This window comes from Saccopteryx leptura, chromosome 2, assembly GCF_036850995.1.
Source record: "Saccopteryx leptura isolate mSacLep1 chromosome 2, mSacLep1_pri_phased_curated, whole genome shotgun sequence".
Classification (NCBI taxonomy): Eukaryota; Metazoa; Chordata; class Mammalia; order Chiroptera; family Emballonuridae; genus Saccopteryx; species Saccopteryx leptura.
The window spans coordinates 97,331,962-97,357,511 of record NC_089504.1 but is presented as its reverse complement, the minus strand read 5'-3'; the positions used below and the strand labels follow the sequence as shown (position 1 = coordinate 97,357,511).

The 25,550-nt window shown below is 44.9% G+C and overlaps 2 protein-coding genes and 1 long non-coding RNA gene across 4 annotated transcripts in view; 2 read left to right on the top strand and 1 right to left on the bottom strand.

The window, feature by feature from the left end:
* Nucleotides 1–12,823, top strand: part of NOL8 (nucleolar protein 8) — a 44,013-nt gene extending 31,190 nt beyond the window's left edge. The window contains exons 14-17 of one of the 2 annotated variants that reach the window (XM_066368365.1): nucleotides 2,397–2,523; nucleotides 4,365–4,435; nucleotides 10,079–10,158; nucleotides 11,831–12,823. In XM_066368365.1, coding sequence (XP_066224462.1) covers nucleotides 2,397–2,523; nucleotides 4,365–4,435; nucleotides 10,079–10,158; nucleotides 11,831–11,881 — 329 coding nt within the window. In that variant the 3' untranslated portion in view covers nucleotides 11,882–12,823. Of the gene's footprint in view, nucleotides 1–2,396; nucleotides 2,524–4,364; nucleotides 4,436–10,075; nucleotides 10,159–11,830 lie in introns of both variants that reach the window. The other variant, XM_066368364.1, reaches the window with a different exon arrangement.
* Nucleotides 12,824–19,735: 6,912 nt separating this feature from the next.
* Nucleotides 19,736–21,431, bottom strand: LOC136393060 (uncharacterized). Its single transcript, XR_010749023.1, has 3 exons — nucleotides 21,102–21,431; nucleotides 20,851–20,969; nucleotides 19,736–20,503 (listed from the first exon to the last, which is right to left on the bottom strand). It is a non-coding gene; the product is annotated as an uncharacterized lncRNA (long non-coding RNA).
* Nucleotides 21,432–21,567: 136 nt separating this feature from the next.
* Nucleotides 21,568–25,550, top strand: part of IARS1 (isoleucyl-tRNA synthetase 1) — a 90,471-nt gene continuing 86,488 nt past the window's right edge. The window contains exon 1 of the mRNA XM_066368363.1: nucleotides 21,568–21,649. The gene's annotated coding sequence lies outside the window, so the exon portion shown is untranslated. The remainder of the gene's footprint in view (nucleotides 21,650–25,550) is intronic.

The window sequence follows — 25,550 nt, the reverse complement described above, 5'->3', positions numbered from 1 at the left end:
ATGGTACAGAAGTTAAAAACACCTGTTCCGGCCCTGGCCGGGTGGCTCAGCCGTAGAGCGTCGGCCTGGCGTGCGGGGGACCTGGGTTCGATTCTCGGCCAGGGCACATAGGAGAGGCGCCCATTTGCTTCTCCACCCCCCCCTCCTTCCTCTCTGTCTCTCTCTTCCCCTCCCGCAGCCAAGGCTCCATTGGAGCAGGCCCGGGCGCAGGGGATGGCTCCTTGGCCTCTGCCCCAGGCGCTAGAGTGGCTCTGGTCTCAGCAGAGCGACCCCCCGGAGGGGCAGAGCATCGCCCCTGGTGGGCGTGCCGGGTGGATCCTGGTCGGGCGCATGAGGGAGTCTGTCTGACTGTCTCTCCCCGTTTCTGGCTTCAGAGAAATACAAAAAAAAACAAAACACCTGTTCCTTAGGGGCTGCTCTTCACCTAGTGTTTACAGTGGAAGTGCAGCTTTTCTGGAACTTTGTTTTAAAAAGTAGGATATACCCATATAGGGGAGTATATGCACACCTAACTACAATAGCTTCTACTTTAAAGATCAGCATTTAAAATAGCACCCATGTGTTTAGCTGTTCAGTGTTAAATGCCAGCTCTGTGGTACTCCAACAAGAAGTACAACAATCTACTTTTTCAAATGTTATTGTTTTTATTATTATTATTGATTTGGAAGAGAGAGGATGGGAGAGAGAGACAAGAACACTGGTATGTTCCTATATGTGCCCTGACTGGGGATCGAACCAGCAACCTCTGTGCTTTGGTGAGACGTTCTAACTAATCGAGCTATATCCATCCAGGGTCAAATATTGTTCTTAATAAGACACAATATAGTATGTGCTCTTATCACATTATCCTTCCTGTGTTCTCCATTGTAGTACCACAGTTAAGTTCTAAAGTATGGAGCAGAGGTAGCATGATAGGGATATTGACTATAATTCTAACATGGAGAGCTAAGTGTGAGAAATTGATCTTTTTATTCCCCTCCTAAGATTTATTGATTTTACAGAGAGGAGGGGGCAGGGAACAAGAAGTAGTTGCTTCAGTATAGCTGTCATTGGTTGCTTGTCATATGTACCTTGACCAGGCAAGCCCAGGGTTTCCAACCAGAGACCTTAGCATTCCAGGTTGGCGCTCTATCCACTGTGCCATCACCAGGCGAAATTGGTCATGAAATAAAGACTAAGACACCTCAGAACCTAAGAGATGTGCTTCAAGTACTTAGGAAATCTGGGAACAAGTGAGGTGACTGTCCACCTCTAATATCAGTAGCTCTTTTAGCAGTTCTAGAAAGAGATTTTGGAAATTGAAAATGTACACATATGTACCTTTTTTCACTTATGAGTAAGTAGGAGGGAAACCTGCTTTCACTACATTGTGTTCTCTTAAGGCTTCTCATGCTAGCACAAGTGCCACACTTACTTTTTTTTTTCTTAAGTGAGGATGGGGAGGCAGAGAGACAGATTCCTGCATGCGCCCCTACTGGGATCCATCTAGCAAGCCCCTATGGGACTGATGCTCTGCCCATGAGGTGGGGGAGGCATTGCTCTATTGCTCAGCAACCAAGCTATTTTAGTGCCTGAGGCGAGGCCATGGAGCTATCCTCAGTGCCCGGGACCAACTTGCTTTAACCAAGCCGTAGCTGTTAGAGGGGAAGAGAGAGAAGGGAGGAGGAGAGGGAAGGAGAAGCAGATGGTTGCCTCTCCTGTGTGCCCTGACCGGGACATCCACATTCCAGCTTGAAGCTCTACCATTGGGTGGGGGTTTTTTTGTTTGTTTATTTTGTTTGTTTATTTATATTGCCCATTTACAAACTGCTATTTTTTATATTTTTTTTTTAATTTTTTTTAAAATAAATTTTTATTAATTTTAATGGGGTGATATCAATAAATCAAGGTACATATATTCAAAGAAAACATGTCCAGGTTATCTTGTCATTTAATTCTGTTGCATACCCATCACCCAAAGATTTTATATCTTTTTACAATATGCCCATATTCCTATCAGATTACCCTAGCAATGCCAAAAAAAGTTGATAATAGGTTTTCTCAATTAGTATTTGAAAATCTTGAAAAGATAGTACCTATTTTTAATTAATAATTAAGAGATAATAAATACAGTCTGACCTGTGCTGGCACAGTGGATACATCGTCGACCTGGAATGCTGAGGTCGCTGAAACCCTGGGTGCCTGATCAAGGCACATATGAGAAATAGCTGTGAGATGATGCTTCCTGCTCCTTCCCCCTGTTCTTTCTCTCCTCTCTCTAAAAATCAATAAATCTTTTTTTTTTTTAAAGAAAATAAATGTAGAGATATGCTAACATGGCAAATCAAATGAGCATGTTCAGAAATACTTGGTTATTAGTTACAATTCTGTCATCTTTTATTGTCATTGATATGTAGAGACCTATAAAGTTGAGACAGTGAAACCTTGTAAGACTGCCTGGCAGGGAGCCCCTCGTTTCCAGGACAGCAGTTCAGAAGAGGAAGACGTTGCTGAAGAAACAGATGACAAAATGGCCAGCCCTGGGTAAGAAAATTATTTCTATACAGGTATACATCATAATTTGTAATAGCTGAGTTAGACATGCTTTAAAATATTCTAGAAGTGTCTAAGCTTATATTTTCAAGTCAACTTAATTTTCTTCTGTCACTTTATAGTATTTAGAGAGTTCAGTAGCCTTTTTTGTAATGGGGAACATATTTCCTTTTCTTCAGATCGGGATAGCACTGGGTGGGAGCTGGACATGCATGAGGAAGGGAGTCTGACACTGAAGTCCCTTTTCTGCAAAGAGGATGCTGCGGCTGGCTGGCTGCCACCTCATGGCTAATGGAGTGGCAATGGTAGTGTACAAGTGCCAGCAACCTGGGAGGGGAGGAAAGAAATTGTATTTAAACATGTCTTTGTTACCAACACTTTATTTATTTATTTATTTATTTTTTAAATTTTGTTTTTTTATAGGGACAGAGAGAGAATCAGTGAAAGAGAGAGAGATAGTGAGAGAGAGAGAGATAGGGACAGACAGACAGGAACGGAGAGAGATGAGAAGCATCAATCATCAGTTTTTCATTGCAACACCTTAGTTGCTCATTGATTGCTTTCTCATATGTGCCTTGACCATGGGCCTTCAGCAGACCGAGTAACTCCCTGCTAGAGCCATTTGCTCAAGCCAGATGAGCCTACGCTCAAGCTGGCGACCTCGGGGTCTCGAACCTGGGTCGTTCTGCATCCTAGTCCAACACTCTGTCCACTGCGCCACCGCCTGGTCAGGCTGTTACCAACACTTTAGATAGAAGAATGTTGAATAGAAAGAGCATGGGATCACTAACTCAGCAAAATAAGCAAAACTCAAAGCGAATCTGTTTTAGGGATAGTTCATTTATATTTTCAATGTAAACATTTCTCTTTTTTTTTTCCTTTTAGCAAGAGATGGGGGAGGACAGAAGGGACAGACAGAAAAGGAAAGAGATAAGCATCAGTTCATTGTGGTACCTTAGTTGTTTATTGATTGCTTTCTCATATGTGCCTTGACCGGGGAGCTCTAGCCGAGCCAGTGACCCCTTGTGCTAGCCCTCAACCTTGGGCTTCAAGCTGGCAACCATAGGGTCATGTCTATGGTCTCACACTCAAACCAGCAACCCCATACTCAGGCTGGTGAGCCCGCACTCCAAGCTGGTGACCTCAGGATTTTAAAGCTGGATCCTCTACTTCCCAGGCCAACGCTCTATCCACTGCACCACTGCCTGGGCAGGCTAAACATTTCTTCTTCTTTTTTTTTTAAAGAGACAGAGTCAGAGAGAGAGGGATAGATAGAGACAGACAGACAGGAACGGAGAGAGATGAGAAGCATCAATCATCAGTTTTTCATTGCAACACCTTAGTTGTTCATTGATTGCTTTCTCATAGGTGCCTTGACCATGGGCTTTCAGCAGACTGAGTAACTCTTTGCTGAAGCCAGTGACCTTGGGTCCAAGCTGGTGAGCTTTTGTTCAAAAACTCCAAGCAGATGAGCCCGCGCTCAAGCTGACAACCTCGGGTCTTGAACCTGGGTCCTCCACATCCTAGTCCGACGCTCTATCCACTGCCCCACCACCTGGTCAGGCTAAACAATTTTTCTTTTTTATTTTATTTTATTTATTCATTTTTAGAGAGGAGAGAGAGACAGAGGGAGAGAGAGAGGAGGGGGGAGAAGCTGGAAGCATCAACTCCCATATGTGCCTTGACCAGGCAAGCCCAGGGTTTTGAACCAGTGACCTCAGCATTTCCAGGTCGACGCTTTATCCACTGCACCACCACAGGTCAGGCTAAACAATTTTTTTTAAATATAGTAATTAACCAACCAATCTCTCTTTTCCTCTCTCTCTCCCCAGAGAAGTATCATTACCTGAGAAAGAGACCACTAGATTTTTCTTTTTTTCTAAGAACGATGAAAGACTTCATGGTAAGTCTATTTTCTCATTAAATGGTACAGAACTGGTAATATTACAGACCTCATGCCTGCACATTCTGCATACAATAACATGCTTCAAAACATGTTATTGAATGCAGAATGTGCAAGTGAGAATCTTTGGCAAACATTCTGATTCTCTTTAATGTCATGTGACTTAGCCCTCTGTATTAGACTGATGCATGTAGACTTGTAAAGCTCTGGACAGCTGAGAGCTCCTACTCACCACCTCGTGCACTCAGCTGTTATCATCAACAAAGGCTTGTTTTGTTTCGGGGAGTTGCTTAGATGGTAAAAGTCCCTGTGAAAATTCTGAGGATGTTGGTAAATTCCTCATTTCCTTTTTTTTTTTTTTACAGAGACAGAGAGAGGGATAGATAGGGACAGACAGACAAGAACAGAGAGGGATGAGAAGCATCAATCATCAGTTTTTCGTTGCGACACCTTAGTTGTTCATTGATTGCTTTCTCATATGTGCCTTGACCGTGGGCCTTCAGCAGACCAAGTAACCCCATGCTCTAACCAGCAACCCTGGGTCCAATCTGGTGAGCTTTGCTCAAACCAGATGAGCCTGCACTCAAGCTGGCGACCTCGGGGTCTTGAACCTGGGTCCGCTGCATCCCAGTCCAACACTCTATATACTGCGCCACTGCCTGGTCAGGCTTCCTCATTTCTTAAAGCCCAGCACAAACATAAACCAAATTGTGTAATAGTAAATGGTATATAAACAAAACTCCTAGCAGTTCTACGTTGTCATTTTTTTAAATAATATTTTGAAAATTAGCCTTAATCCTTCCAGCTATGGAAGGGAAGGCTGCGCCCACAGATTTTGAGCACCTCTGGACCACAGTCACTGCCCCGTGGGGGCCCAGATAACGCCTATAATTTTTCAGTTTAGATGGCGGCCTAGTAAAGGCAGCACTCACATCCTCTCACAACCACATCAGAAATACAGCTAAACTACAGAACTGCCATCATTCAGAACCACCTGAAATCTAGCTGAATGAAGTCCTACAACTAAGGATGTAAAGAGCCACATTCACACTGAAGGGAGGGGTGGGGACTTTAAGTAGGCTGGTCCCACACACATGTGGCAGATAAGTCAGGAAGAATATCTCAGCTATGGAAGTCCTCCTTGAGTAGCAAGGTGTCACAGCCCTATACCAGGTCCCCCAGCCCAGGGTTGCAGTTCCAGGAAGAGAAGTCTACATAACTTCTGGCTGTAAAAACCAGGGGGGATTGTGAGACAGAGGGCTGCTGGAGTCCTAGGCAGTTCTTCTTAAAGGGAACACACACGGACTTACTCAGACTCATTCCCTCAGAGCTCCAGCACTAGGGCATCAGCTTGAAAGGCACCAGGAATGCAGGGACAGGAACTGAATTGTCTGGCATCTGAGTAAGTGCTGGAGGGGCAGCTTTCTCCCAGACAGAAATGACAGAGGTCATTTTTCCCTTGATAAACCCTTTGCACACAGAGGGTGCCATATCTGAGACTCTGTCAACCTGGCTCACACAGTTTGCCCCACCCTGAGAAATCCCTGAGGCTGGGCCCCACCCAACTTACAGACCCACCCAAGCTGTTTCCAGTGGCTTTTCCATACCAGTGGCCTATCTTGGTGTGAACACTGGCTTCAGATTTTCTTAAAATTTCTCAAACAAGCAGTATCCGGCCTCAGCATGCCCAGTACCTCTCACTAATTGGCCCAGCCCGGGCACTAGCAACAGCCACCCTTGGTTTACACTTTGGCTTCCCCTGCGCATCTCCATACACAGCACAAGTATCACCATCTGCTGATCTCTTTGTAGTTCATGCTGGGTGGCCCTGGGCAGAACACAGGTGGTATCAGACCTTGGCCTGTACCACCTAGGAAGCCCCAAAGTCAGCCCAGTGGATAGTTCAGACTACCCCAGAGCACTGCGCAGCTATTTCCATAAGCAACACACTCAACGGGCAGACTTGGTGGGCACCAGAGCCCCACTGCAGTAAGTGTTGCTCGTTGGGTGGGCCATGGCACAGCTCATCCTCCGCAGTGGCCAAAGCCTGTCCTGTAGCAGATCAGCCTGGAGGTTAATCTCTCATTCATGTGCCAACAGTAATCAAGGCTCAGCTACAGTAGGAGGGTATATACAGCACACCCACGGGTGGGGGGATACACCTGGAGTGCCCAGCTTAGGTGCTATGCCACTGGACCCTACCCACCCCTACTACATAGGGCCATCCACATGTGTGGGACATGTAGCAGCTCTATTGAATACATAGAAACAAACACGAGGAGGCTGCCAAAATGAGAAAGACAAAGAAGCATGTCCCAAGTGGAAGAACAGAACAAAACTCCAGAAAAAACTAAATAAGCCTGATCAGGCGGTGGAGCAGTTGGTAGAGCGACAGACTGGAATGCAGAGGACCCAGGTTTAAGACCCCAAGGTTGCCGGCTTGAGCACGGGCTCATCTGGTTCAGGCAAGGGGTCACTCAGTCTGCTATAGCCCACACTGGTCAAGGCACATATGAGAAAGCAATCAATGGCCCTGGCCGGTTGGCCCTGGTAGAGTGTCGGCCTGGTGTGCAGGATTCCCGGGTTCAATTCCCGGCCAGGGCACACAGGAGAAGCACCCATCTGCTTCTCCACCCCTCCCCCTCTCCTTCCTCTCTATCTCTCTCTTCCCCTCCCACAGCCAAGGCTCCTTTGGAGCAAAGTTGGCCCAAGCGCTGAGGATGACTCTGTGGCCTCTGCCTCAGGCACTAGAATGGCTTTGATTGCGGCAGAGCGACGCCCCAAGATGGGCAGAGCATTGCCCCCTGGTGGGCATCCCGGGTGGATCCCGGTCGGGCGCATGCGGGAGTCTGTCTGACTGCCTCCCTGTTTCCAACTTCGGAAAAATACAAAAAAAAAAGGCAATGAATGAACAGTTAAGGTACTGCAGTGATGCTTCTCATCTCTCTCCCTTCCTATCTGTCTCTCTCTCTCTCTCTCTCTCACAAAAAAAAAAAAAATAGAACTAAATCAAATGAAGACAATGTAGATGCAGAGTTCAAAATACTGCTTATAGCCTGACCAGGTGGTGGCGCAGTGGATAAAGCGTGGGACTGGGATGCAGAGGACCCAGGTTCGAGACTCCGAGGTCGCCAACTTGAGCGCGGGCTCATCTGGTTTGAGCAAAAGCCCACCAGCTTGAGCCCAAGGTCTCTGGCTCCAGCAGGGGGCTGCTCGGTCTGCTGAAGGCCCGTGGTCAAGGCACATATGAGAAAGCAATCAATGAACAACTAAGGTGTTGCAACGTGCAATGAAAAACTAATGATTGATGCTTCTCATCTCTCTCCATTCCTGTCTGCCTGTCCCTGTCTATCCCTCTCTCTGACTCACTCTCTGTCTCTGTAAAAAATAAAAATAAAAAAATAATTAAAAAAAAATACTGGTTATAAGGATGCTCACTGAACTTAGGGAAGATTAGATGAATTTTCAACAGCATAATAAAGGACAAGGAAAACATAAAAAAGAACCAGTCAGAAAATAAAGGTTACACTAACTGAAATGAAGAGTAATTTATATGCCTGACTGGGCGGTGGTGCAGTAAATGGAGCATCAGACTGGTATGCACAGGACCCAGGTTCGAGACCCCGGGTCGCCAGCTTGAGCCCAAGGTCGCTGGCTCCAGCAAGGGGTTACTTGGTCTGCTGAAGGTCCGTGGTCAAGGCACATATGAGGAAGCAATCAATGAAAACTAAGGTGTTGCACCGTGCAATGAAAAACTAATGATTGATGCTTCTTATCTCTCTCCGTTCCTGTCTGTCCCTGTCTATCCCTCTCTCTGACTCACTCTCTATCTCTGTAAAAAATAAATAATTAAATTTTTTTAAAAAGAGTAATTTATAGAGAATCAACAAGAGTAGATGAAGCCAAGACAAAAACAGCAATTTGGAATATAAAGAGCAAAAAACGTCTAAGCAAAACAGAAAAAGAACTCAAGAAATTGAGAATATGAAAGGAGTCTCTGGGGCAACTTTAAGCATACTAACATTCACCTTATGCAGATGCCAGGAGGGAGGGAGAGAGCAAAAAATTGAAAATCTATTTGGAAAAATAATGACAGTTTTTTATAATAATGTAGTACAAATATATTTAATAAGTAGTAATTTCATATTTTGTTTTGTATAAAACATTTCATATTTTAATTTTATAATATGAAATAATTTATTATATAAATAATAATTGTTATAATTTGGTGAAGGAAATAGACATACAAGTCCAGGTAGCACAGAGAATCCCAAACAAGAGGCCCACACCAAGACACATCATGATTAAAATGCAGCCCTGGCCAGATGGCTCAGATGGTTAGACCATCATCCTAAAGCACAGATTGCCAGTTCGATTCCCTGGTGGGGCACATACAGGAACAGGTGTCTCTTTCCTGCTCTCTCCCTTTCTTTAAAATCAATAAAATAAACATTAAAAAATAAAGACACAGAGAATCTTAAAAGCTGTGAAAGAAAAGCAGTTAGTTTCCTACAAGGGAGTTCCCATAACACTGTCAACTGATTTGTCAACAGAAACTCTGCACACCAGAAGGGATTGGCAAGAAATATTCAAAGTGATGATGAAAAGCACAAACCTGCAACCACAATTATTTAAATCTACCCAGCAAGGGCATCATTTAGAATCAAAGGGCATATGTAAAGAGCTTCCCAGCCCTGGCCAGTTGGCTCAGTGGTAGAGTGTCGGCCCAGCATGTGGAAGTCCCAGGTTCAGTTCCAGACCAGGGCACATAGGAGAAGCGCCCATTTGCTTCTCCATTCCTCCTCCTCTTCTTTCTGTCTTTGTCTCTCTTCACCCTTCCACAATCAAGGATCCTGGAGCAAAGTTGGCCCCAGGCACTGAGGATGGCTCTATGGCCTCCACCTCAGGCGCTAGAATGGTTCTAGATGCAACGGAGCAACGCCCCAGATGTGCAGAGCATTGCCCCCTAGTGGGCATGCTGGGTGGATCCTGGTTGAGGGCATGTGGAAGTCTCTCTCTGCTTCCCCACTTCTCACTTCAGAAAAAAAATAAAGCCCAAAATAAAGTTGAAGGAGTTCGTCTCCACCAAATCAGCATTACATGAAATGTTAAAGGGTCTACTTTAAGAAGGAGAAAAAAACCCAAACTAGGAACTATAAAATGCAATAAATACATACCTATCAATATTTGAATCTAAAAAAATAAAACAAGAAGAACAGAAATAGAGTCACTCATTAGAGAACATTTTGGTGGTTTCCAAATGCGAGTGTGGGGGTGATGGATGAAACAGGTGAGGGGATTAAGAAGTACAAATATGTTACAGGATTGTCATGGGAATGTGAAGTACACCATAGGAAATAGTCAATGAAATTCTAATAACTGTTGTCATAAAGGTACAAGATTTATCAGGATGATCACTAAGTTATGTAATGTTTAATCCTGGGGTGTATACCTGAAACTAATATATCAACTGTAATTGAAAAATAAAAAATAATATGAAAATTAATAAAATGAAATTAGCATAAATTGAGTGGGGTAGGAAAGTCTTAACTAGGATTAAAGACCTTAATATGGCCAGCACTAGAATATTATCCTATTTGGTATTAATTTGTTGCCTTATCTTTTTTTATCTTCCCCTAGCAGGTTCTGACTTATTCTGGAAAGGAATGGGAGGTAATATTAGTAGGCATTCTTGGGAGGCCAGAACAAACAACTTGCGTATGGTGAGTAATTGTATTTTGAAATTGTCTTCCGTAAATAGATATGATGTTATCTTCGTATTAATATGTACCTTGTGTAAGAATATGGGAAAAGGTATGAAACTTAAGACAGAAAGGATGACAATTGAGAACATGATATAAACACTCAGAGTTAATGATGCTGGCATGACCTGTGGTGGCATAGTGGATAAAGTGTTGACTGGAACACTGAGGTCAGTGGTTCGAAACCCTGGGATTGCCCCGTCAACACACATATGGGAGTTGATACTTCCTGCTCCTCCCCTTCTCTCTCTCTCTCTGTCTCTCTCTCTCTCTCATATCTAAAATGAATCAAGTCTTGGGCCCTGGCCAGTTGGCTCAGTGGTACAGCGTTGGCCTGGCGTGCAGGGGTCCCAGGTTCAATTCCCGGCCGGGGCACACAGGAGAAGCGCCCATCTGCTTCTCCACCCCTCCCCCTCTCCTTCCTCTCTATCTCTCTCTTCCCCTCCCGCAGCCAAGGCTCCATTGGATCAGAGTTGGCCTGGGCGCTGAGGATGGCTCTGTGGCCTCTGCCTCAGGCGTTAGAATGGCTCTGGTTATAGCAGAGCGACGCCCCAGATGAGCAGAGCATCACCCCCTGGTGGGCATGCCAGGTGGATCCTAGTTGGGCGCATGCAGGAGTCTGTCTGACTGCCTCCCCGTTTCCAACTTCAGAAAATACAAAAAAATAATTTAACTTAAAATAAGTAAAATGAATAAAGTCTTAAAAAAATAATTATTGATGCTGGAAGGGACCTTTGAGGTTGTTTTATCCAACACACGGTATAGGTGAAAAGACTGAAGAATGGCTGGATGGAGTGATAGGTCTAGTTCCAGACACGCTCAATTGTTTTATTATTTATTTATTTATATTCATTTTAGAGAAGTGGGGTGAAAGAGTGAGAGAGAGAGAGAGAGAGAGAGAGAGAGAAGGGTGGGGAGAGGAGCAGGAAGCATCAACTCCCACATGTGCCTTGACCAGGCAAGCCCAGGGTTTCAACTGGCAACCTCAGCATTCCAGGTCTGTGCTCTATTCAGTGTGCCACCACAGGTCAGGCCTCATTTTTTGTTGTTTTTAATTCAGTGAGAGAATGGGGAGGCAGAGACAGGCTCCCACATGCTCCCAGACCAGAATTCACCTGGCAAGCCCACTAGGGGGTGATGCATTACCTATATGGGACATTGCTCCATTGCTCAGCAACCGAGCTCTTCTTTGTGCCTGAGTTAGAAGCCATGGAGCCATCCTCAGTGCCCAGGGCCAACTCATTTCAATCAATCCGTGGCTGCAGGAGCAGGTGGGCAGAGAGACAGAAGCAAGAGGGGGAAGGGTGGAGAAGCAGATACTTTTCCTATGTGCCCTGACTGGGAATCAGACCCAGTACATCCACACACCAGGCCAACGCTCTACCACTGAGCCACCCAGCAAGGGCCCCATGCTCATTAAGTAACAAGAAGTAAAAAACTGAGTTAGAATTTCTATTGTAAACACTTAAAGCCAAAAATTTAAATAGTCCCAGTTCATTTCACGTGATCACTTCCAAAATGGTTTCTATAACCGACACTGGATGACCCTAAATTTTACTTTATAATTACTGAATTCCTTGAAAATAATTTACATTTACTTTTAACAAAGGCTTTTTTAATTTTGTTTTTCTAGGATTGTCGGAAGAAACATAAAGATGCTAAAAGGAGAGTGAAACCAAAATAAACTGTCATTAATGGTTTTGATACTGATTGTGAACAACTCACCGATGGAACTGGATGAACCAGAAAATAATTTTAGCTGACAAGAATTCGACGTGAAGGAATATTCAAAACCTGGCTGATACATATCATTCTGGTTGCTATGTTTTTTTGTGTGGATTTCATCTATTTCTTCCTAAGTACCCCCCAAAAATTAACCTGAACATTGTTTTGTAATGAAGCACAAGATAATCCCTCAAAAAAAAAATACTTTTTGTATATGATCTCTTTGCCCTCCATCCTCAATAACTAATGGGCATCTTCTGATGCTTTATATAAAGCATTTTTAAATCTATAGGTCAGAGAACTTGTGTTTTCCAAGTTAGGTTTTATGTGAATCATAGGCTACTTGAAATATTTATTTCTAATTATAACATACACACCTTACTTCCATTTGTTGAACACAAGTCAAACTTGATTTTTGTACTTTCAACCTGGTGAATAACTGAAATGCAGCACATTCCATACCAACATCATTGGAGGGTTCTGGAAAGACCAGAAAGGGATACCAAATAGAGTTTTCCTGTCCTTGGCCTTTCAAAACTGTTAAGAGGCAAGCCCATCAATCCCAAAAATCTAGTTAGGCCAGAGGCTTACGAAAAATCCAACTGTTTGAGAGGTACATAGCCACAGTCAGGTGTTAGGACCCTAATCAGCCAGACTACGATTAAAGACAATGCTATCAAACTGCGCTCTAGAAAGTTGTGTTATACAAACAATCCTAAGGGATAATCATTGAGCCATAATGAGTGTATCCGAAATGGAGTATTTGTTTTATACCTTGATTGAATATAAATTTAATGAGAACTGGGATGTTACCTGTTTATTCATTATTTCCCCATTGCTTAGATCCATGCCTAGCACAGAGGATGCTAGGCACATAAGTTTTATTTTTAATTTTTATGAGCTTATCTGAGCCAAATTGATGACATGCCAGGAAGAGAGATCTCAAATGCTTACTCAACACATAAAAGAGTCATTCCTGTTTCCAAGACTTTAGATTTCATGGAGAATGGAAATGTCCACTCAGCAGGATAATCCAAATGTTCCACCTTCTATTGATGTATATTATATTAACAGCTTATCAGTTGCTGTGTAACAAGTCATCCCATTAACAATCATTAATTTGCTTACAAATAATGAACCTGGTCAGTACTCTTTGGGGACTGACTGCTCATCACTACTCTGTAATTGTTGGAATCTATGGGAGTCCAAAAAGACCAGAGTAACAGGCTTTATTGAAAGGAAGAAAGGAACCCTGCCAGGAACTTCTCCGGGGAGAAGGGCACCGGTTACAGATTATGAGGTGAATTTTACAGGGTTTGGGAGAGCCTGAGGGGGTACTGAATCATAAGTTCTGGTATGTTCCCTTCTGTGGTTTTAGGATTTCAGCTTTCTAGAATGCTCCTCCTTAGGCAGTTGACCAGCTTTCTGGAACTTTTCAGCCTCAAGGCTGATTATCCAGTAAGGGTGAGGTCAGGCAGCCAGGCGGGACAACAAAAGGGCAGTTGTAAGTTCTGGTAAATTCGTTTATCATTTCTCAACTCTGTGGTATGATGAAAAGGAAAAGAGGTGGGGGAAGGAAAGGGTATTGGGTTCAGGAAGGAGGTTTGTCTCGGCCCAGCTATCTTCTGGAGCTACTCCTGCTGTTATACCTATAGGGGGCCTCCTTCGTGAAGCCCTCCCTGGGGCAGTTGGAGTAGGGGTTGTAAAAGCATTTGATTGTAGGTAATTCTGGAGATTTCTCTCATTCGAGACTGCAGAAACTTGATAAAGAAAGGGGCAAGCATTAATATTAGGCACAAAATTAGGATTGGTCCTATAATTGGTGCTAGCATCGAGAACAAGGGGTTTTTCCACCATTGTTCAGAGTAGGGGTGTTTTTATAGGGTTCCAGATTTTTCTGTTTCGTGAGGGCAGGTATCAGGGTTGGTGTGTAGGGTTAGGTAGATTTTTCCAATTTTCTGATTGGCGAAGGTCTGCATGCGGTTCTGTAAGAAACTAGTGAACAAATGTAAAAGGTAGGGTCCAAGAGTTAGAAAAATAAATAGAATAAGTGGACCAATGAAAGGCAATAGTCAAGACACCCAGTTTGTGAGAAACCACTGATTCCATGTTTACAAATTCGCTGGGATTCAGAGAGAGAGAGAGAATAAGACATGGCAGTGGCCAGTTCACCTGCCCCTAGAGCTACTTCTGTAGAGATTCCTAAAGTAACAAGAAGAGGAATTACCTGTACAGCTCATTTGGTTCTTAGAATGACGGGTAGTGTACTAGGAATTGAAAGAGGCTCATGGGGTGGAATTAGGTTGATATTTGGAGTGAGATTGATTAGGGTACAGGTTTTTGTCCAATTAGTAGGGAGACACATATAGGTGTTATGCTGTTTTTCTACTTTAGCGACAGTGGGAGTTGTCAGGATCACGGTGTGTGGACCTGTCCACGTGAAAGTCAGTCCTTCGGTGATGTGATGTTGGAAGCGCCTCTTGGACAGTCTTTGAACAGTTTGCTGAGTAACCTGTAAATCCTGCAAGTACTTAGGAAAAGGGTGGTTACATTTCTACACTTTGCAGTTAGAGTTTAAGTCCTCGTAACTGCTTCTAGCTGGAATTAGCAGCAGGTTCCAACCTACAATAGGAATGGGGCATTGAGACAAGAGGAATAAAGGAGATACTATACATTAAAAAAAGCAACAAGGCCCTGGCCGGTTGGCTCAGTGGTAGAGCGTCGGCCTGGCGTGCAGAAGTCCCGGGTTCGATTCCCGGCCAGGGCACACAGGAGAAGCACCCATCTGCTTCTCCACCCCCCCCCCTCCTTCCTCTCTGTCTCTCTCTTCCCCTCCCACAGTGAGGCTCCATTGGAGCAAAGATGGCCTGGGCGCTGGGGATGGCTCCTTGGCCTCTGCCCCAGGCGCTAGAGTGGCTCTGGTCGCAACAGAGCAACACCCCGGAGGGGCAGAGCATCGCCCTCTGGTGGGCAGAGCGTCGCCCCCTGGTGGGCGTGCCGGGTGGATCCCGGTCGGGCGCATGCGGGAGTCTGTCTGACTGTCTATCCCCGTTTCCAGCTTCAGGGAAAAAAAATACAAAAAAAAAAAAAGGCAACAAAATCAGACTGTCAGTACCCACAGTAGAGATCTTCGAGAGATAAGTAAAACTTAAATATTCAGGCAAGGCATAGTAGATGGCCCTTGTGTTTCCAAGAAATAAGATCAATTTATCTGCTACTTGGAAGAAATATCTTAGGCTCGTGAATGATGTCCTTGGGCCTTCAGTGGCAATTCCCAGCATGCTGGGCAAGGTCAAGTTACAGGTAGCTGGAGCAGGGCTAGAAGAAACTGAACCCTCTCCATGGAGCAAGGGGGAAGCTTACCTTCTCATGTCCCTCTTTCCACAGCAAAGATGTGTAAACCAGTGGGGCTGGGAAGCCTAGCAGGCTTCAGTTCAATGACCTTTCCACTCTGGAGCAGGGCCCTGATGGAATCCTATGAAGCCTGTTAGGGTGCTGGAGCCTTTAAGAGCATATGCCAAAAGCTGGTATTTCCTGACTTCTTTTGGCCTTATTTGCCTTTTCCATTGCTCCCTTGGCCATTATAGACCTTAAAAGCCATGCTCAGAAGATCTCACTGAGGGGCTTGACTAAGAGCAAAATTGGGAATCCAGTGTCTAAAGAAGCCTGCAGAGGGTCTGAGTTTGATCTAGGGTGAGACCTCAGGTGGTGGGCGTTAAGGTGATGCCCAGATAGACTACAGACTGAGTGAAGTTGAATCTTAGCAGAGAAGACACAATATCCCTTCACAGCAAGAAGTTAAGAAGGGTGGAAGTGTGTCTCCTTGAGGCAAGCAGGGAGGGCTGCAGAGGAGTAGGTCATCTACATATTAAGAGAGTACTCGTTTCGAGATTGCATGCTGCTAAATCCTGAGATAGTGTCTGCCCAAATAGATGTGGGCTGTTTTTGAACCCCTGGGGTAAGACAGTCTACGTCAATTGCTGGGCTGCATTAGTGTCCGGGTAAAGGCAAACAGAAAAGAGTCAGGGTGTAGAGGAATGGTAAAGAAGGCATTCTTCTGACCTGTGGTGGTGCAGTGGATAAAGCGTCGACCTGGAAATGCTGAGGTCGCCGGTTCGAAGCCCTGGGCTTGCCTGGTCAAGGCACATATGGGAGTTGATGCTTCCAGCTCCTCCCCCCTTCTCTCTCTCCTCTCTCTCTCTCTCTCTCTCTCTCTCTCTCTCCCTCTCTCTCTCCTCTCTAAAATAAATAAATAAAAATTTTTTAAAAAAGAAGGTATTCTTGAGGTCTAGGATTGTGAAGTGAGTGATGTTTGAGGGAATGTGTGACAGTAACTTGTAGAGATTAGGGACTACTGGATGGAGGGGAACTACTGCCTCACTGATTAGGTGTAAGTCTTGTAAGAGGCAATAAGCCCCTGAAGGTTTTCGAACAGGAAGGATGGGGATATTGCAGTGAAAGTCCATGGGGATGAGGAAGCATTGATTTAAGAGGTGGGTAATTATTAGTTTAAGGCCTTAGAAACAGACACAATTACACATTAAACAGACTTCTCATACAAATTATAAATTAAGAAATTTGAGCGCACTTTACTTGTTTCAATTAAAATTATATTAGAGATATTATCTCACAGAGACAAAACAGATTACTCACAGCTTAATAGACAATTCTGATTTTTTAAAATTTTTTGAGATGGCTGGGAGTTGTCAGCATAGAGGGGAGGAAGAGAGAAAGCAAATGGATGGACTGTGAACAGCTGGATGGAAAGAAGGAGGGTCAGAATCTGCAGGAGGAGGAGGAGGAGATTAAAGTGCTGGTGGTAGGCCTGACCTGTGGTGGCGCAGTGGATAAAGTGTCGACCTGGAAATGCTGAGGTCGCCGGTTCGAAACCCTGGGCTTGCCTGGTCAAGGCACATATGAGAGTTGATTCCTGCTCCTCCCCCCTTCTCTCTCTCTCTCTTCTTTCTAAAATGAATAAAAAATAAAAATAAAGTGCTGGTGGTGGCACCACGTGGTCAGAGGAGTCAAAAGGATTTAGGCCTGACCAGGCAGTGTCGCAGTGGATAGAGCGTTGGACTGGGATGCAGAGGACCCAGGTTCAAGACCCTGAGGTCGCCAGCTTGAGCGCAGGCTCATCTGGTTTGAGAAAATAAAAAGCCCACCAGCTTGAACCCAAGGTCGCTGGCTCCAGCAAGGGGTTACTCGGTCTGCTGAAGGCCCACGGTCAAGACACATATGAGAAAGCAATCAATGAACAACTAAGGTGTTGCAACGCACAATGAAAAACTAATGATTGACGCTTCTCATCTCTCTCCGTTCCTGTCTGTCTGTTCCTGTCTATCCTTCTCTCTGGCTCATTCTCTGTCTCTGTAAAAAATAAATAAATAAAATTAAAAAAAAATATATTTAGAGCTCTGAGGAGAGGGGAGAGGACGAGGGGTAGTGGAAGGCACAGTCAGTCTCTGAGGAGAAGGATGGGTTGAAGAAGAAAAAGAACCGAAGCCCGTGGGGTGAGGGGATGAGTCAAAGAAGAAAAAGAGACAGAGCCACCCGTCTGTAAGGAGGGAGGAGGGATTTAAGAACGTTGTGGAGAAGGAAGGGGCCCCTGGCCAGCAGGGGAGGAGAAAGAGAGACTGGTATTTGCAGGTGAATGAAAAAGAAGATTCAGCAAAGAGAAGGGAGGGGTTTTCTGGAGGGAAGAGACTCAAGTGGAAGAGATTTGCAGAGGCGCCAGACAGGGGTCCTGAGAGAGGGGTGCCCCCGGGGGTCAGGCAGGAGGTGGAGATAGTTGAGAGTCAGGCGAAGGAAAGATTAGGAGCAGAGGTTTTAGGTGAGGTTTCTTTGGCCAAAAACGGCCTGCGTGTAGAACAAGCAGCATAGAGATTAAGAACAGGAGTGAAGGGAGAAGAAATCCTGCATGTAGGAATCTGTGATGCCCTCCCTGTCCGGTGGCAGAAATTGTCAAGATCTCTTAGGATATTGTAATGGTAGTAAGCAACCTGGCTAGGCACCTAGACTTTTGAGAAAGTCCATAGAAGCTAGCTGCTGGGAGTAGAAACCCTTAAACTGTGAACCTCAGAGAGTAGAGTCCTGAAGGAATAGAGGAGTAGTCTCTGAGGCCTGAGATTGGGAGGAGCCCATGTTCCAAGGGGAGTCTGGCTGGATGGTTTGGACTGAGAGGAGCCCACAGTAGAGGAGACTGGTGAGAAGGGGGCATCCCTGCCTTCAGTCACAGCTCCAAGAGGAGAAAAGCTCTACTGTAGAAAGAGAGTCTCAGACAGGAGGTCATCACCCCAAGGCTGAGATCCCGGGACGTAGGAAAGGGGCCTGGCTAGGCGTGCCTAGACTTTCGTAGAAGTCCATAAAGGATTTGAGGCAGACCACTCATAGATATGGGGTCTGAAGTCAAAACTGTCCGACCAGGAAGGAGTGTTTTTAGAGAGAAATTTGGAGGCCAACCGGGGAAGGGGGAGGGAGAAACGCCTTACCTTTCTGGTCCAGCAGAGGTTTGGGATAGGGTCAGATCGCCGGCCAATCAACTACAATTACACGTCCAAACAGAATCGAAGTAAGCCTTGGAGGAGCTGCCACTGCCCATTGCTTCCCTGGTTGTAAGTTTGGACGGCAAAGAGGGATCATCCAGGCAGTTAGTACCCTGTTCCAGGTTTTGGCAACAAATGTTGGAATCCATAGGAGTCCGAAAGACCAGAGTAACAGGCTTTATTGAAAGGAAGGAAGGAACCCTGCTGGGCACTTCTCTGGGAAGAAGGGCACCCGTACAGATTATGAGGCGAATTTTATAGGGCTTAGGAGAGTCTGAGGGGGTACTGAGTCAAAAGTTCTGGTATGTTCCCTTTTATGGTTTTAGGATTTCAGCTTTCTGGAATGCTCCTCCTTGGGCAGTTGATCAGCTTTCTGGAACTTTTCTGCCTCAGGGGTGATTGTCCAGTAAGGGTGAGGTCAGGCAGCCAGGTGGGACAACAAAAGGGCAGTTGGAATTTCATATATCTATCAGTAATGTCATTAGAGTGGCCCTGCTGGAGCCAGTGAATCCACTTCAAAGATGGTCCCCTCCTTCAGCGCTTATCCATGGGTTTCTTCATAGCATGGCAACTAGGATTTAGAAGCAGGAAGCAAATGCTGGCAGTCTCTTAACAGCCTAGCCCAGAAACAGGGTCAGTCAGTTCTATATTCTATAGATCAAAAAGAACACGGAGGCTTGGGTAGAGAGCTCACCTTAACAGAATAGAAGGGGACATAGACCCTTACCTCTCAGTGAGAGTGTGTTCGTGGTCATGTTTAAATCTGTTTTCCCAACAGTACAATAGTGTTTCTCAGAACAATTTTTAAATAGTCAGACCTATCCTCACACATTTTCCCTGATCTTATCTATCTGGGAGCCCTCAGTCCTGTTCTAATCTGAGCTGTCTGGACAGATGATAAATGACGTGAACAAGGTAGCAATTTAAGGCACCCAAAGACTGGAGACACAACTAAATGTGTTTGTTCAAGTGAGTTAAGTTACTGAGTCCAGGCCTGACCTGTGGTGGTGCAGTGGATAAAGTGTCGACCTGGAAATGCTGAGGTCGCCGGTTCGAAACCCTGGGCTTGCCTGGTCAAGGCACATATGGGAGTTGATGCTTCCAGCTCCTCCCCCTTCTCTCTCCCTCTCTGTGTCTCTCTCCTCTCTAAAAACGAATAAATAAAATAAAAAATTTATAAAAAAAAAAAAAGTTACTGAGTCCAGAGTTAACCCCTTTAAGGAAGCACATGAAACCCACCTCCTTTAATCCCTGACACTTAGTAGGGTGTTCCTAGACTTTTAAGTGAGTATTGAATGAATGCTACACAGATTATCAAAATCATCTTAAACTTTTATTAAGTGCTTTCTACATATTTTCAGATCAATTTTCTGTCCCTGTAACGGGTACAATAAGCAGATACATGCAGAATTCTTCTCAATTTGTCATGGCCTAAAATTTTCTTCTCCAGTGCCAAAACCTGAGGTAACTGTCCTTTGCATGGCACCCAATTCTCTTATTTTTAATCAGCTGATCCAGAGGTGCAAGGCAGTCACAGCAGAAATAATACAAATTATGTAAGCAGATAAATGAAGTAATTTTGTTTTCAAAATGGGAATGGGAAACACTTAAGGCTGGTTACCAGGCTTTTTCTCTCCATATTAAGGTGACCAACTTTTTTACAATGAAAAGAAGGACAAAAATAAATGGAAAATAATATTGTAAATAAAAGAAACATTCATTGGGCCCTGGCCGGTTGGCTCAGTGGTGGAGCATCGGCCTGGCGTGCAGAAGTCCCGGGTTCGATTCCTGGCCAGGGCACACAGGAGAGGCGCCCATCTGCTTCTCCACCCGTCACCCTCTCCTTCCTCTCTGTCTCTCTCTTCCCCTCCCGCAGCGAGGCTCCATTGGAGCAAAGATGGCCCGGGCGCTGGATTGGCTCTGGTCGCAACAGAGCTACCGCCCAGGAGGGGCAGAGCGTCGCCCCCTGGTGGGCGTGCCAGGTGGATCCCAGTCGGGCGCATGCGGGAGTCTGTCTGACTGTTTCTCCCCGTTTCCAGCTTCAGAAAAATACAAAAAAAAAAAAAAAAAGTAACATTCATTGCAACAATAGTACACTATAATATAAATACATTTGTAATATGTTATATTGTAATTATGCTTACATGCCTATTAATTTTTAATAATTGTAGGAAAAAAGTACTCATTTAGGTATAAATATGATACATCACATCACATGCAATGGATCGACTTGGCATCAATCGAATATGGACATTTACAGATTAGTCTTCCAATATTAAAAAGGAGGACACGTGGGAGGACACTTTTCCAGGGAGGACGAAACTTACAAAAGGACTGTTCTCCCTAAAGGAGGACAATTGGTCACCTTACTCTATATGGCATTTACCATAATTTCTGCGGTGATACCCAGAACTTGGAGGTGGTCCTGAAAGACAAGGGAGGGGAGGCTTCCCTGGAACCCGCTGAACATGCATGCTTCGGCTCCTTCCAGACAGTTTGTGGTCCCTGCGTTTTTCGGGGGAACAGGAGGGTCCCTTCAGATAGGTGGGTCGGGAATTTTAGTGTTCAGTTACCCAGGTACCTGTTAAAGTGCAGCTTTTTGTAACCCACCTCCAGAGACTGGCCCAGCAGGCTTACCGTGTAGTACAGGACTCCGCATTTTGCAAGGTGCTGTATGATTTGGTGAAGGTCTGCGCTATCCTGAAACGGCCCTAGAGCAAAGGCTGCTTTCTGCAGCGCTCACCTCGGAGAGCTGCCTGAGGATGGCATGCTCACAGCTCACAGTACAATTACTGAGGCCACTGTCGTGGGATTGGATTTGTCCCACGTATCGGGAAGTGAACACTGATAAACGCGTACACCTGTGTAACAACGCCCGATAAAAAGGCAGAACTTCAGCCGTCAACCTGTAAGGGTCCCAGTCACTCCCCAGCGCCCTCGCCCAAGCAGCACGGAACCTTGCAGCTGCCTCCCCAGGGAGGACCACGAGGAGGGGCCCGGTGGGCGTGGCCACGCCCCGCTCCGCCAATGGACGCCTGGTTTGTTGCCTGGTGTCCGCCGGCGCGCGCTGATTAGCTGGTATGAAACACCGCCCTCAGCCGCCTGGTGCGGGCCTTGCATCACCCAGGACCCAGTTGTGGCGTGCACGCGCTCCTTCCTAGGTTCGCCGGCTCGGCGGCCCTCAGGTACAGCACCTCAGGAACACAGCGTGATGTTTTTTTAACGTCTCCACAGGCTGTTGGTTAGATGCGTGTGTCTCTGTTTCCAAGGAGAACATTGGGAGGGGTGTAAGGGGACTAAGGAACTCGGAGTCCGGTATGCATCCTTGTGCTTGGGCCGAGGGCTGCAGCCCTTGGAATTTCCTCTCAACCTGGGGTCGTGGTAACCCTTCAGCCGTTGGGTGGTCGTGGAATTGGGTGTGATCGAGCTTGCTGGGGGAGTGCAGAGGTGGGTAGAATTAGACATTACTTAGAAATCGAGGTATTCATAAGAACAGGTCAAGTACTGCTGGGCTCACAGGAAGGAGCGTTGGTTGCCTGGTGCCTGCGGTTAGAAGGGGCAGAAGGCCCGGCTTTCCCTCGGCTCTCACGGGGTAATAGCGCCGTTCGCGCGGAGCAGGAAGGCAGACCTCCAGTGGGACCTGCAGGTGCGAGGACACGGCTTCCCAGGAGCTGCGATGGGCTTGGGTAGAGAGAGGGCCCTGGGTATCATAGTAAAGTATAGTAATGAGGAGCTTTACGAACTTTAATATGACTAATAGCCCAAAATTTGGATTTTTTGTATGTTGAGCTCTGAGGCTGCTTACAGAGCATAACTTCGCGTTTTTGGTTTCGGGAACTGCACCCAAAAGAGTAGCTCTCGTGTGCTGATTGAGCAGTTTGATAGCTTGTACTCCTTGAGAGGTCGTTAAATGACACTCCCTGTACTCTAATTGTGTGATCAAGGACAGTCTTTTTGTTCCACAAGCGTGGGCTGAATCTAGGATGCTAATGAATGCTTAATCACATATTACCCATTATTCTCTTTGCACAACCCCAGTTAGCCTAACCCCAGAGTCAACCCACTATTAAAAGTCCAGTTACTTTCGACAATCAGAAAACCAATTTTATAAAGTTAGGGTCTTGTTTTCCCTAGCAACCCATCAGTTGGATCATCAGCTCTTTGCAATTTTTGTCTTTATAAACCCTGCCTTATGCCGTCCTTTTTGGAACATATTCTTTGCTCATACCGAGGGCTGTGTTTCCTGATTTGCAAGTCATTATCTGAATAAACATAATTTTCCTCCAGACTTTTGTTTATAGCAAGATTGCAAGGTATGTGTGTTGATTCAGGAAGTAGGGTTGTAGCCCCTGCAGCTTAGAGTGAGTGTGAGAATCAAGTGGGAGATGGCATTTAGCTTCCAGACTTAGGAATCAGTGGTTTCCTTCTTGAAGGAAGTATTTGAAATGAGTCCAGAGGAAAGATGGGCTTTTTATAAGGTGACACAATATTACTTTTAGCATCCAGGTTTTCAAGGAGCTCAAGAGGGATGATATTAGAAGCAAAGTAATAGATTTAGGGGAGTTCTAGTGATTGATGAACATTTAAAAAGTAAATATCAGTAAGATGGATGACAACAATGTCCTCCTAAGTAATTAAAGACTAAAATAACATGTAGGGGAGAAAAGGCAGTTAATTGTAGATTGCACTCTAGATGTTTTTGGAAAGGCGATTAGTTCCTGGGCAAGGGCAATAGAATGCAATTTGTGGACAAAGAAGTAATAACACCTGAGCTGTCATAGCCATTATTGCACTAAGTTAGCATTATGAGTATACTGGCTTTTATTTTACAAATGACACACTGGTGTTTTTTTTGTTTTTTATTTTTATTTTATTTATTCATTTTAGAGAGGAGAGAGAAAGGGAAAGAGAGAGACAGAGAGGGAGAGAGAGAGGAGAGAGAGACAGAGAGAGAAGGTGGGGAGGAGCTGGAAGCATCAACTCCCATATGTGCCTTGACCAGGCAAGCCCAGGGTTTCCAACCGGCAACCTCAGCATTTCCAGGTCGACGCTTTATCCACTGCGCCACCACAGGTCAGGCCTGGTGTTTAAAGGTTGAGTAACTTTTCCTACAGCTCATATGCTAAGTAGTGGCACCAAAACTGTGAAATTCCAAAGCAAATCCCCTGAACCATGGTCCTGGGACAGGAAGAGCCTATGGAGTGGGACAGATTGGAAAGGCAGGTTGAAGGAGTACCACTGAGGAAGTGAAGGATGCTGACAAAGGGGTTCATTCAAGCAAACATTTTGGAGCACTTATTGTAAAGCACACAGTGGAGATTAGGTAGTACAGTCCTACTGCCAGCAAGAAGTGTGCAGTTGAATTGGAGAGTGTGTGAAACATACAGTGCAAATAAACCACAGGTATGCAGGAGAGAAACAGATTCAGGGGAAGGAGTATTCTGAAAAGGGGAGATTGGTGAAAACCTCAGAACGGATTCCATTTAAGCTAAATAGTGTTAGTGTTAGAGCATGTGGAAAAGGGCCTGCAGGAGGAAAGTGGCTTTGCTTATCAGCAGTGACCAACAGTGTGATATAGCCGGAGCTGGAATCTTGTAGGAGTAAAGGGCAAGGGTGAGAATAGTCATTTAGAGTAAGGACAGGCTGGCCTTGACTGCCCCATGGAAAAGTCTACAGAATGCTGTTGGGAGCGAGGAGCCATTGGATTTCTTTGTAACAGAAATGTTACTTTCAGAGCTTTTCCACTGTGAACAGTAATCTGCAGTGGTATGTAGGATATAGAATAAAAATCAAAACAGTAGTATGAAGTGTTAAAAAAGTTTTAATTTTCACAACTGAAAGTCTTTTATAAGTTTTTTTTTTAATTTTTATTTACTCATTTTAGAGAGGAGAGAGAGTGAGAAAGAGAGAGAGAGAGAGAGAAAGGGGGGAGGATGCAGGAAGCATCAACTCCTATATGTGCCTTGACCAGACAAGTGCAGGGTTTTGAACCGGTGACCTCAGTGTTCCAGGTCGATGCTTTATCCACTTTGCTACCACAGGTCAGGCCTATAAGTAAGATTTTATTGAGCCAAAACTGATAGCCAAAAAAACTATTCTTGGTACCTGGAGTCTAAACCACCAGCAGTGTGGCTAGGTAGAAAAGACAGCACATCCAGCATTCCAGGGTTTTTCAAGAGCTTTTTTTATACATTAAGTTGGGGGAAAGGAGGATGAAAAAGGTAGATTGAAAGTATTTATGTTAGCTGAGGGCAAGAGGTGGGAGATGGTGAAGCGGAGACAGCTCTGGTGCCTACTGTAGCTCAGGAAAGCCCACGTGTAAACAAACAAGCAGAAGCTCTACAGTGAAATGGGACCTAGCTGAATATCAAGTGAAAATAGCCACCTGGAAATGAACCAGAGTTCCAACAGGCAAAACAAGAATATGAGCAGTCTTTTGTTAACTGGTCAGCAGCCATTAGCAGACTAATAGCCCTGTCTCTTTCTCTCACTCTCTGCACTCTAGTGCTTTCTGTCCTGTGGGTATAGGTACTAGTTCTTAACTATTTTGAATTTTTTTTCCAGATGTTATTGATTTTTTACTGTTATTATATAATAGAATCCCCAAGATTTTCTTGTTTACTTTTAGGAGCATATTGTCTACAATTACTAAATGTTATATTGTAGTTGAAAATGGATGTAGAATGTGATTTGGACACAAGTTTTGCAATAATTTTAAAAATACCATGTATCTGTAGTTTATACCACATATATAAAAATAACTGAAAATGGATCAACAACCTAAATATATAAAATCTAAAAATTTACAACCTTGTTTTAGGTAGTGGTTTCATAGATATGACTAAGTAACAAAACAAAAGGATAAACTGGACTTCATCAAAATTATAGGTGTATGTGCTTCAGATAATAACATGAAGAAAATAAAAAGCCTGACCAGGTGGTGGCGCAGTGGATAGAGCATCGAACTGGGATGCGGAGGACCGGGGTTCGAAACCCCGAGGTCACCAGCTTGAGCTCGGGATCATCTGATTTGAGCAAAGCTCACCACCAGCTTAGACCCAAGGTTGCTGACTCGAGGAAGGGGGT